Genomic DNA, 15,067 nt, shown 5'->3' on the forward strand with positions numbered 1-15,067 from the left:
ATAAGCTACATAAATACTGTGTGTAGCACAACTCATTTCCTTATGCAGAGTTTATGATCTACCTGTTCAAGACATATGGATTCCTTTAGTTACAAATATGTCAGAGCACTTGACCAAACATAGACAAGATCCCTGCCCCTAAGTACTTCTCATCTAGTGATGCCTGAGGTAACAGCTAAGGTATAAGGACTTCTGATACGGTGGCCAAGTAAGCCCCATGCTATTTGCGCCAGGCACATTCATAGCTTGCTGGGAGATGTGATCATACACATTTATTTATCAATAGAGATTTTTATGCCATGCACCTTGCTGTAGTATCTGAGCACTTTACATGGAGATTATCAGAACAATTTGCAAGTCAATAATTATCTCTCTGGTCCATGTGCATACACACATACACACAGAGGAAAAGTCCTGTAAGACTTGGGAGTGCATTTTTCCAAATATCCAGTGTGCAGCTCACTTTGTAGCACTGAAGCATCCATTCTGTACTCACCTCGTCCCCAACATACAGCCCTGTAAAAACAAACCTATATAAACTGATGCAAGAAAAAGAAGCTAGAAAGAAAGGAAGGTTGTCTTGTGTTTAAGACAGAGAAATGGGCCCTAGGAAAGCTGGGTTTTAGCCCTGATGCTGCCACCAGCTTGTTGTCTGACTTTGGGCAAGTAACATAACCGGTTTGTGCCTTGGTTCCCCCATCTGTATAACATGGATTTTAGTTGTTTACCTACCTGCTTGGGGGGTGGGGGCGGGAATGTGTAGCTTTATTCATTGTGATCTGCAACAAATCCAGAGATCTATGGACGGATGGAAGTGCAAAGATTCTTTATGCAGATTTTTGACTTACAACTGGAGTCCTCTTTCCAGAGGAACCTGCAGTCCCCATGTGCGTTGGAGTGGGGAGTGTTTTCAGGGAGCACACAGCAAAGGCTGGCTTGCTGCCTAGAGGGCTGGTTGTTACTGGCTGGTAAATCAAGCAAAGCTCCCTTAGCTGGCGGGAGGCTCCTCGTTTTGCTCTATTCCGGAGTCTAGTCTGCTTGTGCATTGGGTGGCTGATGCCTTGCTAATTAGTAAGTAAACCCCAGCCGCTTTGGGCAGGGCCAGGACGGCTCTATTGGGCTGGTTTGACCCTGCTCGGAAGAGAGGACGTTGCTTTCTGCTGCTGGGGCAACCTTGCAGCCAGCTGCCTGGGGCTGGGCTCGCCTTACCCGCTCGTGCTCTGCGGATGGGCCGGATCAGCTGCCGGTTTCCAAAGCTCCAAGGGGCTGAAGCTGGTAACTGACCGGGGGTGGGGGTATTTGCCTGGGCTCCTGCACCCCACAGCCCGACTCCTGCTGGGACCAGCGGCTCTCAGGGCGTGAGTGGCTGCAGATCGCCTTGTTGCCAGGTGGTGACTAGCTCTGATTTGCACAGCGGTGTGTTTTCCGCGGCTGCGGCCGGCAGACGCTACCCCTGGCAGAAGCGGGGCTGTGCCTCTGGCTTGGACATTGCAAAACGCTGCCCCAAAGCTGCAAACAAACCTGGCAAGGGCGAGCATCCCCCCTCCCCCGCTAGCATAACAGCACTGGGCTGGGAATGGATTGTTGGGTTCTCTGGCCAGGCTCATTCTGGGGCCCTCCAGCAGGCTGTATTCTCCAGCTGTTTTTTTCAAATCAAATTGGAGGAGATTTTGAAATAAAACGTAATTGTGAATAAAAAAACCTAATGCCAGAATTTCCCCCCCTGATTGAACCAATCTGGTGAATTTAACACACATTTGGAAACATTGTTCTACCCAAATCTGTATTTTTTGGAGGAAAAAAAAAGTTTCACTGAAAAATCTCACCCTGCTCTGTCTGAGAGCTTTCCAGATGGTGCGGGGACACCTTGTTCTTCCAGTGCTGCATGCCTGAATCGGAAACCATCAGTTTTCCTACATGTATGATGGTTTATTGTGCATACGCAGAACAAAAAGATGGTCCCTGCACCCAATTGCTTACAGTCTAATACTGTGTATAGTGTTGTCACCCCCAACATCGAAATATCCTGATCCAGGCCTCCTGAAAAATCATGACAGTTTTAAAACGAATGAGTTGAGGCTCCTTTTATTTGCTGTGTTTTTACCGTCTTTAGTGTTCACATTTTCCAGCTTTAATCCACGAACATGATGGCTAAAAACTTTGATTTTCCAATGAAAGCTGAGATTCCGAGGCCTTCACGCATTCTAGGAATGCAAAATATCATTTTAAAAGTTAACGGTTTAAATGATTAATTTTATATTGTTTAAATGGTTAACTGATTGAAGGGAGAGGGCCTGGGGTTGCTCCAGCTGGGACAGGGGTTGGGTTCAGCCGGCAAGGCTGGGGCCGCTCTGGCTGGTGCAGCTGGGTCTGGGGTTGGCCGGTCGGCAGGGCTAGGGCTGGGGCTGGGATTGGTCGGCGCGGGGCTGCTGAGGTCGGCGGACCTAATACTTACTGGTTAATATTTAATATCTCTAATACATTCCAAGGTCAGAAGGGACCATTGTGATTATCTAGTCTGACCTGCTGCATAGCACAGGCTAGAGAACTTGCCCAAAATAATTCCCACAGCAGATCTTTTAGAAAAACTATTGAATTCTCTTCCTGTTGCATTCAGTGGAAAGCTGGCCATTGATTTCAGACTGTGGGCGCAGGCCTTGTGCTAGCATTTTTAGGAGCTGTGTGTCAGTGTCCATCTCATACAGTGCTGATGTGGTTCCCCGGTATGCTATAAGCAGGGTCTCTCTGGTCCAGTTGGTTTCCACTGGCTTGTGAACTTTACTTACTAGGCAGTCCCCTCACCCAGGTCTGTGGTGTGGTGCCATCTTCTGTTTTGGCTGTGCTAAAGTTATATAGGCCTCAATTCTCAGGATAAAGTTAGGGGCCTAATTCTCAAAATGCTGAGCCACCACAGCTCCCTCTGGGTTCAGGAGGAGCTACAGTAGTGCTCTCTGAGCAGGAGCAGTACCAAGAGAAGTGTTTCTATAGAGAAATAAGTTATCTCCTTCCCCAAATAAATCTCCCAGTCCCCATGGAACATGCAGGGTCCCTCTTATCTCCTCAGAGAGTCCTGGCCTGAGAATAGGCCCTTGCACTTCCAGAGAACTAGTTGCCTTGATGAATCAGTCTTGAAGCCAGTCTTGTCCCCAGTTTCCATGACACCAATCAGTAAAGGGCACAGCAGCATCCACAAAACACCTATCTGTCTGTCTCCCTGTCTTGTGATACCTCAGACTTCTCCTTCAGGGCACCCTCTTGTAACTATCATGTCTCTTGCAGCGACGCTGGAAACATGAGGTACATCAGCACTCGAGGAGAAGCCAAGAGCATTGACTTTGAAGGAGCCCTTTTTTCTGGCTATGCACCGGATGGTGGCCTTTTCATGCCCCAGGAAATCCCTACGCTGGACTATAACACCCTGCGAACATGGAGTACCTTCTCCTATCCAGAGCTGGTGAAGGAGCTGAGTTCACTCTTCATCTCATCTGAACTAATCCCACGGAAAGAGCTGAATGGTAAACGCAAAGTAGACATCAATCCAAGCAACCTGCTGTAGGGTTCACGCTATTTGTATCAAAGCTCTTAGATGAGACTATTATTTTACCCTGTATTAACCCATCAGCCTAATAACCCTGATCCTCACTGGACCTATGAAGGCCCTTAGTGGCCAGAATCTCCTTGGTTATTATAATGTTACCCTGTCCTTTACCTTCCTCAATTATTTCATCCACTTGGTGTGTCTTGTCGTTAAACCAGATTGTTGGAGATCAGCTCCTCTTCTGAAGACTAGCAGAAGATTCTCTTTAAACAACCAAAGGACCAAATTCTATCTCTGTCTATAAATATCATTCTCTTAAAGGGCTAATGCAGTTTCCCGGGTTGCTGTAGGAAGGCAGATCTCTGCTGCAAGTGGGTGCAAATACAGTATGTATAATGTTGCAAAATCGGTGGTTTGGGGCATCTTTATGCTGGCTGCAGCAGCCCCTGCCCACCTGGCTGTTCCATGTAGAAGACACCTTCTAGGAACATTGGAGCATATCCATTGAGATCTTTGGTGTATCAGAGGGCATGCATGGAAAAGATAAGCAGGCTATATAACCTTTGTGGCTCCTATCATAGAAGACCTGTGGAGCCGTATGTGGCTTTTGATTGGTGTAGACAGAATTAAGGAGGAAATTTCCTCTCTTGCTGTATCTGTGGTTTTTCTATGCCTTTGGGTAGCACCCTGTCAGAATTTGGCCCAGATTGTTTTAAGTAACACATATTTATAAACAGATGTAAAAGCAAATGTGGCAAATGAATTCCTCCTTCTGCCAGTTGTTCCTGGTTCTATATTTTCCCTTGGCAAAATGGATCACAAAACAAGCATGTAACATGAAGCCAGGTGTAGGTTTTGGTAAAGACACCTTGTAACAGATCATTGGTCTCATGGTGCTTCAGAGTTGTCACTATGGTGCACTCCATGGATGCTTAAATTTCTCTCCAACAGTGGGAAAAGAGTTTGGATTCTCCTGCTGTAAAAGCAGCATCTCCTTAGCTGTCAGCCATAAATAGCCTCTGACAGGCAGTTGCGCAGTTCTCTTTATACAGTTAGATTTTAATATAGCCCCTATCCAAAGTCTCACTGGGTACGTCTACACTATCCATTGGATCGGTGGGTAACGATTGATCTACCAGGGATCGATTTATCACATGTAGTGTAGATGAGATAAATCGATCCCTGATTGCTCTCCCATCGACTGCTGAACTCCAGCTCGGCGAGAGGCAGAAGCAAAGTCGACTGGGGAGCCGCGGCAATCAACCCTGCACTGTGAGGATGCGAGGTAAGTCGAGCTAAGATACGTCGACTTCAGCTACACTATTCTCGCAGCTGAAGTTGTGTATTCTAGGTCGATTCCCTCCCTCTCCCCCCGGTGTAGACTGGCCACTGTTCCATTAGAGGGCAGTGGGGACCATCCACCTGAGCCTGTTCATTGCAACATTATTTGATTCTTGTTTTAATTGTTAAAATAGATCTGACTGGGTCAGACCCTTGGCTGGTATAAATCAGCATGGCTCTGTTAAAGTCAGTGGACCTGTCCAATTTACACTGAGGATCAGACTCTTAATTTGTAAGAGGATAATGTCTTGGGCTTCTATCTATCACTTCCTTAGCTCTGCGGTACTGGAGAGTCTTTGGTTTTTCAGTAAAGATTCTCATGAGCTTGGCAATCCATGATCATGCAGGTGATGGGTTAGAGGGTTATTCCTGGTACCTATTCTAACAATCCCCTTTAACTGCTTCCCTCCAGATCTGATTGACAGCGCCTTCCAGAGGTTCAGACACAAAAATGTTGTGCATCTGGCCAGGCTGAAGAATGGATTGAATGTTTTGGAGCTCTGGCATGGTGTAACTTATGCCTTTAAGGACTTGTCCTTGTCCTGCACAGGACAGTTTTTACAGTACTTCCTGAAGAAAAGGAAGAGGCACATCACTATTCTAGTCGGTAGGTTACAGCTAAACAGATGGATGCAAGCAATATACTCTGCATTTACCCTGGTGGAGGCTTACATCCTAGTTATCTCCAGAACAGGGTGGCCAGTATGCCTCACTTGACCTAAAGAGGACATCTACCTGTTCAGCCTCCCATTCATTCTTTGGTGTCTCTGCTGATAGTGATTTGTGATGCAGACACTTGCCTATTGGGAAGTGCTCATTTTCCAGTATACCCGGCACTAACCAAAAATGATCTGGACTGACAAGTGCACCCTTCTTCTGTGTGAAAACAAATGTGCCTGATCTTTCAGTCTTTAATTAACTCTTAATTAGTAGATATAATTATTTTGTCCTTGATTATTTTCATGTGAAACAGGAACTTCGGGAGACACCGGTAGCTCGGCAATTGAAAGTGTGCGAGGGGAAAACAACATGGATATCTTTGTTCTCTTACCCAAAGATCTCTGCAGCCAGATACAAGAACTGCAGATGACGACGGTGATCGAAGAGAATGTCCATGTGTTTATTGGTTTGCATTTTGTTGGATGATCTACTTCATACTATTACTGGGTTGCTGTTAATGTCAATCCCAATGTGAACTAGCCATTAATTGTAGATAGCCTTGCGGGAATTGTGTTACAAACTGCTCCCACTGTGGGTGTACCATGTTGGGCCATCAAACAGCATAACTTGTATGCAGTACTGTTGTAGCCATGTGGGTCCCAGGATGTTAGAGAGACAAGGTGGGTGAGGTAATACCTTTTATTGGACCAACTTCAGCTGGTGCGAGAGAAAAGCTTTCGCGTTTACACAGAGCTTTTCTTCAGGTCTGAATAGGTTTCCCAGACCAGAAGAAGATCAGACCCACGTCCACCTCCAGGAATCTTCCGGGGCTGCTGCCTTCAAGTCCAGCTCTGAAAGCAGCACAGAAGTGAGGGTGGAAATTCCACAACCCCCCTACAACAGCTTTGTGACCCTCCCACAACCCCCTTTTGAGTTAGGACCCCCAAGATTACAACACCATGAAATTACAGATATAAACATCTGGAAAAAATGGAATTGACCAATTTTCATATCCTATGGCTGTGAAATGGACCAGAATGAACCATTAATTTTGTAGGGCCCTACCATGACTCCCTTTGGCCCAGGCAGCGTTCTGAGTTACTAAACAGAATTCGGAGCCGTAAGACATTGGTTCTGCCACTGGTTCATTTTATGACCTTGGAATAACATATAGATGGGCCCAATCCAAAATCCCAGATCCAGACACCCTTAAAAGTTGGAAATTCTGAGTAATTCACAATCGGAACCCACACCTGGATCCAAATATTTCAGTCGGACCGCTATATGTGTGCCTACCCTAGCTCAGCAAATCCAGTTTGATGGCTAGAATAACCTATCAGTCTTGAATCCTATTTGGTAGGTAAAAGCAACTGTTTTATGCCTAATTCACTAATTTCAGCAGCACTTCTGTTAATACTCCTGATTGTTCCTTCCTCTTTTCCACAGCTCATGGAAATAGCGATGAAATTGACGAGCCGATCAAAGAATTGTTCGCTGATGCAGATTTTGCTAGAAAATACAATCTGATGAGCTTGAACTCAATCAACTGGTCTAGGATTATGGTGCAGATCGCTCACTACTTCTATGCTTACTTTCAATGCACTCCATCCATGGACATGACTCCACTGCCAGCTGTGGAAATTGTTGTGCCAACAGGGGGTGGAGGAAATCTCACAGGTTTGGTGTGTGTGCGGGGGCGGTGGGGGGGGGGGTCTTAAAACGAAAAAGTGGCTTGCGATAAAGAGGGAGTTTGTATTTTTTTTCTGAACCACTTAAATCATGATTAGTAATATTTAAGTATCAACAGCATTGTTGGTACCATACAAGACGCAGAACAGTGCTGTGGTGCCATATGTAGATAATATGAGGATGAGCATGTTAGAAATACACATGAACAGAATGAGTTGGATACTGAAAAGAGAAAATACTGAGGATCTGATTATTCTTAATTAGACATGAATACATAGAATCATAGACTCATAGGATGGAAGGGACTTTGAGAGGTCATCTAGTTCAGTCCCCCACACTCATGGCAGTATTAAGTTTTATTTAAACCATTCCTGACAGATGTTTGTCTAACCTGCTCTTAAGAATTTCCAATGATGGAGATTCCACAACCTCCCTAGGTAATTTATTCCAGTGCTTAACCACCCTGACAGGAAGTTTTTCCTAATGTCTAACCTAAATTGCAATTGCTGCAATTTAAACCCATTGCATCTTGTCCTATCCTCAGAGGTTAAGAAGAACAATTTTTCTCTCTCCTCCTTGTAATAACCTTTTATGTACTTGAAAAATGTTATCATATCCCGTCTCAGTCTTCTCTTTTCCAGACTAAACAAACCTAATTTTCTCAATCTTCCCTCATAGGTCATGTTTTCTAGACCTTTTAATAATTTTTGTTGCTCTTCTCTGGACTGTCTGTCATTTATCCACATTTTTCCTAAAATATGGCACCCAGAACTGGACACAATACTCCAGCTGAGGCCTAATCAGTGCTGAGTAGAGCAGAATAATTACTTCTTGTATCTTTCTTACAATATTCCTGCCAGTACATAGAATCATAGAATATCAGGGGTTGGAAGGGACCTCAGGAGGTCATCTAGTCCAACCCCCTGCTCAAAGCAGGACCAATCCCCAGATGAGCTGGGGTCCCAACTACTCCACTCCACACCAAGTAAGAGTGCACAGGAGTCCAATGACTACAGCATCTCGGAGGCTCCAATACCACCCACAAAACAACGCTGCGCCATTTTAGGGAGGATTCCTTCTTCCACAGATCTCTTCCAGTATAGTGTAAGCATATATAGACTGTGCACTGTGTTAAGGATTTGCTCTTAAGTTATTATTGAACAGAAATATATTTGAGAAATTAAATAGTTATCACAAGAAAGTGCACTAGACCTGAGGACAAAATTCTTGAGCTTGACTACAATTTAAATAAAGCCTTTATAGCTGTGAAAAATATAAATACATTTGTATTCTGAAAAAAAATAATTTATAAAAGATGCTTTCTGAAAATTCTTGATTCATCAAGCTATAAAGTTCATTTGTCCTCAAATGAAGATTACTTTTTTATTTAATCCCAGAATTATGTTCACTTTTTTTGCAACAATGTTACACTGTTGACTCATATTTAGCTTATGGTCTTGTCTGACCTCCAGATCCCTTTCCACACTACTCTTTCCTAGGCAGGCATTTCCCTTTTTGTATGTGTGCAACTGGTTGTTCCTTCCTAAGTGGAGTACTTTGCATTTGTCCTTATTGAATTACATCCTATTTACTTCAGACCATTTCTCCACTTTATTGGGTAGAAGTACAACTAATCTGGCCTGTGTGTACCTGTGGCTCATTATACATCCATTTGCACGTGAATTTTATCCTGCTTGGGGGGAGAGGGGGCAACCATGGTAACAGCTCTCTCCTAACATTACAGTTCTGGCCTTTTAAACTTTAGGGCAGGGGTAGGCAACCTATGGCACGTGTGCCGAAGGCGGCACACGAGCTGATTTTCAGTGGCACTCAAAGTGCCCGGGTCCTGGCCACCAGTCTGGGGGGCTCTGCATTTTAATTTAATTTTAAATTAAGCTTCTTAAACATTTTTAAAAACCTTATTTACTTTACATACAGCAATGGTTGAGTTATATATTATAGACTTATAGAAAGAGACCTTCTAAAAACGTTCAAATGTATTACTGGCACGTGAAACCTTAAATTAGAGTGAATAAATTAAGACTCAACACACCACTTCTGAAAGGTTGCCGACCCCTGCTTTAAGGGAATAATATCTACTGGAAAAGCAATACAAGGAGTGATGTAAAATGTTGCATTCATGATATTTCAGGAGCATCTATCTGAAGCTGCATTAACATGTGACCTCTGAACTCTTGGCAACATCCTATTTGAATGAAAAGCATTTTCCAGAGGCCCCTCTCTTCACTACATCTCTTAATATGATTGTGTGGTCCACAGAGAGTCCAGGACCAACCAGGTGGTGGTCTCTCTTGCTGTGAGGCTGCTCAAATGGAGCATTGCGTACTGGGAGGTGTAGTTTCTTTAAGCTATACCTGTATATTAAAGATAACTTTTGGCCCCTCCTGATAATTTTGCACGAAAGGAGGAGCAATGATTTCATTTGTAAATCCGCCTTATGAACATCTCATTGTGGGGCTGAAGCCCATGTTCTTGAATTTTTCATTCCTAGCTGGATATATCGCACAGCAAATGGGACTTCCAATCCAACTCGTCGCTGTGGTAAATAATAACGACATTATCCACAGGACAATTCAGCATGGAGATTTCTCATTCTCGGGGAGTGTTAAGTCAACTTTAGCTTCTGCAATGGATATTCAGGTACATGTCTGCTTAAACAGGAGAGATCATATATACTGTGTTGAATGATACATCTACTAAAATTATTTTGATATCCATATTCTGTTCTACATCTGTTCTTACACCACCCTCCTTATTACAGAGTCTGGGTGCCTTCCAGTAGTGCATGAAGTGATGTGACTAACATGTCACATGTGATTCATTTGCCCTCTGATTGTCTCCATCATGGGAGAAGTGTGTGTGCAGTGTGGTGTTTTGATAGGGATTTTTGTTTTGTTTATGTGTTGCTGCTTGTGTTTATTGTACCAAGGGCAGGCTGGAAAAGTGTCGCTGGCATTTGGAGAAGGTGGGGAGGTTTGTGATGGTCCATAGGTCCTGATAGGTCATTCCACAGCTTCAGACAGTCTTCGGGACAGCTCTGTCTCCTGTATAGATGAGCTTTTCCCCTGTGGTAGAAAGTTCCATTGTACCTGAGAAGTGGAGTTGTCGACCATGTTCTTCATCCTGGAGCTCAATTAAAAAATCCTGGGTCTCTGCCAAGATGTCAGTATTTCTGCTAATCGTCTTCCTGGTCTCTAGCCAGGTCACTACATCATCCTTCTGATCTGGGGTAACAACGTCTCGCCAGACAAGCTTTTTCTGTGTTGTCTCAGGCAGTCTTCTCTTCCAGTTGCAGGTCCTGTGCCACTTTGCTGGTGGCTGGTAGGGGAGCCCTGGTCCACCTGCTACTCTGAGTTCCAGCCCAGGGACCCTGTGACTAGCAACTTAGATCTGTTCAATCTAGGACTCTGTTGCTGTTTCCCAGGGTTCCTACTGCACCTCCCTATCACTTTGCCTATCTCTGGTTTACCTCTGGAGGTTCCTGTGCTCTCTATAGTGAATTTACCCTTCTGGGGCTCTTTCTGGAACCCCGAGCCTAGGGCAGGACCCCAGGCTTACTCTCCACCTGGATCTCCTCTTTTCTTTTTCCTGCTCTATTTATTTGGACACAGATATACAAGGCCTGCTCCTGCAAGGAGCTGAGCATTTCCAACTCCCATGGACCACACAAGAGGTGCTCAGCCGTGCTGTACAGTAGTATCTACCGCACTAAGTATCCAACTAGAGATCACCAGTGCTCCAGATTCTGAATTTGATCCTGTGTGGATGGAGGCTCATGGGTGTGGTGTGTGTTTTTATAGGAACCTTACAATATGGAGAGAATCTTATGGCTGCTTTCGGACTGTGATGGCAGCTTGATTAAAACTCTGATGGAACAGTTTTACACGTCGAAAAACCTTACACTCCCAGAAGGATTGCACAGAAAGGTCAGTCCCTTCATGTGTGTTTAGTTAATATTTTTCCATCACAATTTAAAAAAGAAAATCAACTGTTTTCAGAATAAATATGAATATTGCAAGTGTATTAATGGGTTCGTGCCATGTCGTCTCAAACCTAAAATGTAGGTATCTGTAGGTAGGGTGGCGGAAGACAGGCGTTTACAAAACCTGTGTGCATAGATATCTTGTCAAATAATCCTCTCTTTTAAAATTACAATTATTTTGTTGGTGTTTAAACATTCCCCTGCAGTCCTAGAAACCCCAGTCCAGTAGCATGTGCGTTATTTGTATTTAGGACCAAAACGCTCCCCAACAATGTAATTTCACTGTCCAACACCCTGAGCCAGCAAAGCTTTTAATCAAGTGCGTAACTTTAAATTGTGAGTAGTTTTATGGATTTCTGTGGGACTACATGCATGCTTAATCTTTTAAGCAAGAGCTTTGGTGAATCAGGCATCAGGCTGAAAGGGAGAAAAATCAAAGGTGAAAAGTAAACTAATGGTTTCACTGTTTGTTGTCTCCGTGGGAAAGAAACGCTACAAAGTCCCTGTTAAATCGGAAAAGATATGTATTATTGCACCCATCACATACATTAGGGTTTGGGATTGATATCCTCAAATACCGGCATCAGTTGCATTGTGTCCTGCAACAAAGTGCAGTTATTAACTGACGTACCTGGGTTTGCAAAATCCCTGCATAGGCTGGACTGCCTCTGTTGATGACATCAATGTGTCTGACAGAAGTACCCGTCTCTCTTACATTCAAGATGCTGACAAATAAGGTCTTACATACAAGTGGTAACATCACAGAATGAACTTTTAATACATTTTTAAAAATGATTTGACATTGATCTGTACATTCATTTGTGGTTTTTGTGTATAATTGTTGGGGGTCTTGTTTCTGGCGGGTTTTTTCCCCCTCGTCCTGGGTTCTCCAGCTTTCTGAAGCACTGAGCTCATGTTCAGCATCTGACGAAGACATTGTTCAGGCAATGAGACGCTGTTGGGAAGATAATCGCTACCTGTTATGTCCCCACTCAGCTGTGGCTGTTCACTACCATTATAAGCAGTTGGACTGCCATCTCAGCAAGTAAGAAGCTACTAATGGAAGGCAAGATTCCTTTCAGGCAAGGGGGAGATCCTGGCTCACATCAGCACGGGTGCATCAGGTTGCAGCCTCTCTCCCAGCTTCTTCATAACCTCTGAGGTTGTGCCTGCACTTTTTCCTGCACTTCCTGATCCAATCACACTCGGTTTGTGCCCCACAGAGTTGCAGGACCTTCTTTTCAACCTCACTCGCCAAGTCAGCCATCCATCACACTGGGAGGAGGAAGCTGGACCGGGGGTGCTCTGCGACCATGGGGCCTATTTCCACTCTCTTCTCAGATCATGCCTCCAGGCACAGTTCCTCTGGGTGGTGTCTGTTGACTCCTTAGATGCCTTTGAGGAGCTGTGGATGCTTTCTGGAGTTATCTGCTCAGTGTCCCCCTCTGGCTTCCTCATTATTAACCTTTGACCCTACTCCTGTTTTCTCTTTAATTTTCCCCAGAAATCGCCAGTAGCCTAGACTCGGTGGGTCTGCCCCTTTAGCTGAGGGGGTGGTCTTTTATTTTGGGTGGGTTTACGCCCAACGGACCCCAGAATTACTAATAGTACATGACATCCTATGTGTCTCTCTCTCTTTCGCAGCAGACCCAGGTGCTGCTTAGCACCCGCCTCAGCAGCAAAGTTCCCGGATGCCGTGCTCAGAGCAAAACTTGTTCCTGAAGCTCAACCTGAAATACGAGCTTTAAACGCGATGGAGACCAGGTCCACAACCCTGAGGAGAGATGATGACTGGGCAAGAACCCTAAGAGACAGAATAGAAGCCATTGCCAAGCGCAGACACACCTAGGTGGAGTTCATCTGATCCTGAAGAGTGCCATGCCTGGGCAGTTCCATATAAAGGACAAGGCTGACTTAATGATGCACATTCTTTCTGATAATTTCCCTTCCTAGGAAAGTCCTAATGAACTCAATAGAGGATTATAACATTTCCATATAACTTGTAACCTAAGCGATAGAATTCTGTAATTCTCGATCAAATTCTATAGAATGTGTGACAGACCCAAACCAGTGGGGTACAGGAGTCTGGTAGAGGGCAAATATACTGGTCACTGGATGAGTAGTTTTCTGTTCCCTGAGTGACCAGAGCAGGGGCTGCACTAGAGCAATCAGGAACCTGCTAGAACCAATTAAGGTAGACAGGCTGACTAGAACACCTGCAGCCAATCAAGACAGGCTAATCAAGGCACCTGGATTTTAAAAGGAGCTCACTCCAGTCAGGCAAGGAGGAGCCAGAGGAGAGGAAGTGCGTGTGAGTAGCTGGGAGCAAGAGGCACAAGGAGCTGAGAGTGAGAGGGTGTGCTGCTGGAGGACTGAGGAGTACAAGCATTATCAGACACCATGAGGAAGGTCCTGTGGTGAGGATAAAGAAGGTGTTTGGAGGAGGCCATGGGGAAGTAGCCCAGGGAGTTGTAGCTGTCATGCAGCTGTTACAGGAGGCACTATAGACAGCTGCAATCCATAGGGCCCTGGGCTGGAACCTGGAGTAGAGGGCAGGTCCGGGTTCCCCTCAAACCTCCTAACTCCTGATCAGACACAGGAGAAGTTGATCCAGACTGTGGGAAAGATCACTGAGGTGAGCAAATCTGCCTATAAGCACAGGACCCACCAAGGTAGAGGAAGAACTTTGTCACAAATGGTTTAAAAAAATTATGGAAAGGCTGTCTGTCAAATTCTATAGGGTTTTTAGAGTAACTTTGATAGAATCCTGTTTAAAGTCTCTGGACCCATACAGCTTTTATCCCTGTTAACCCTTATGGAAAAGTTCTTCAAATTTATCTTCAAAGTGCCTTACAAACATGAATTGTTATCTGACTACAGTTTTACGCAATTATTACAATCCCATATCTTTCCTTCTCTAATAAAAAAAAAATCTGTAGAGGAATATAATACAAATTGCTGTATTGTTTTCCTGAACAGTTATGTTGTAATTTGAATAAGTAATAAAAATGAACTGCTGTCCAAAGTACATTAAGTGAAATCACTGCTGAATTCTGCTTACTGTATCCCCTTTTTGATATCTTGCAAATGCTGAATTTTATCATTTTCTTCAACTGTCCACCAGAGGGCACTGCAACCTAATTTCGTTCTGCATTTTAAAATAGATCATAAATTGGAAGAGTGCTCACCAGTTGTTGCCTGTATACTGTTTAGGGTGACGAGATAGCAAATATGAAAAATTGGGACAGTGTGTGTGGGGGTAATAGGAACCTATATAAGAAAAAGACCCAAAAATCAGGACTGTCCCTATAAAATCGGGACATCTGGTCACCCTAATACTGTTTAAGCAGCCATAGAGAGTCTTTGGAGACTTGGATCTCCATTTAGATGAACAAAAAATGCAGGTGCTTCAACAATACTTCGAGCGACTAATCTTCACAATTCAATACGTGAATTTTTCTATGGGCAATTCCATGCCTTATTTGCATGCACAGACATTCAGTGCCTGCAGATGGGGTACTTGCACTGTCGGTAGTGCAGCTAACTGGCTATTTGCATGCACAAATAGTGGAGCTGCACAAGCAGTTGGAGTAATAGGGCACACAGGTTAGGCAGGCAATTTGGCACTCGTGAATGTGGGCAACTAACTTTTAAATGCGGAATAAGTCACATCTCTGAAAATAGTGGGGTAGCCAAACAATAAAACTCTCCGTGTGGGGGAGATGAAGCCATTCTGCGTCCAAAGAGGAGAAGCTGTTTCAGTTAAGGGAAGGTAGGTGCTGTGGTTGCTGGGGAGAGGTGTTTTTTGTTCTTACAATGTGGATGCATGTGTTACC

The 15,067-nt window shown here is 44.3% G+C and overlaps 1 protein-coding gene across 2 annotated transcripts; it reads left to right on the top strand.

Annotated features, from left to right (window-relative positions):
• The first annotated feature begins 957 nt into the window (after nt 1-957).
• Nucleotides 958-14,244, top strand: THNSL2 (threonine synthase like 2). 2 transcript variants are annotated; one of them, XM_050943401.1, is made up of 9 exons: nt 958-1,071; nt 3,280-3,515; nt 5,292-5,486; nt 5,853-6,005; nt 6,986-7,216; nt 9,741-9,889; nt 11,050-11,175; nt 12,125-12,276; nt 12,876-14,244. In XM_050943401.1, exons 2-9 carry the CDS (start codon nt 3,293-3,295, stop codon nt 13,078-13,080), a joined length of 1,434 nt encoding a protein of 477 aa, XP_050799358.1. In that variant the 5' UTR covers nt 958-1,071; nt 3,280-3,292; the 3' UTR covers nt 13,081-14,244. The 2 variants fall into 2 exon arrangements, with proteins under 2 accessions (XP_050799358.1, XP_050799359.1); XM_050943402.1 differs by lacking the exon at nt 12,125-12,276 and having other exon boundaries at nt 12,876-13,048.
• The last annotated feature ends 823 nt before the right edge of the window (nt 14,245-15,067 follow it).

The sequence above is a fragment of the Gopherus flavomarginatus genome, chromosome 3 (genome assembly GCF_025201925.1).
Source record: "Gopherus flavomarginatus isolate rGopFla2 chromosome 3, rGopFla2.mat.asm, whole genome shotgun sequence".
In the NCBI taxonomy this organism is placed as follows: domain Eukaryota; kingdom Metazoa; phylum Chordata; order Testudines; family Testudinidae; genus Gopherus; species Gopherus flavomarginatus.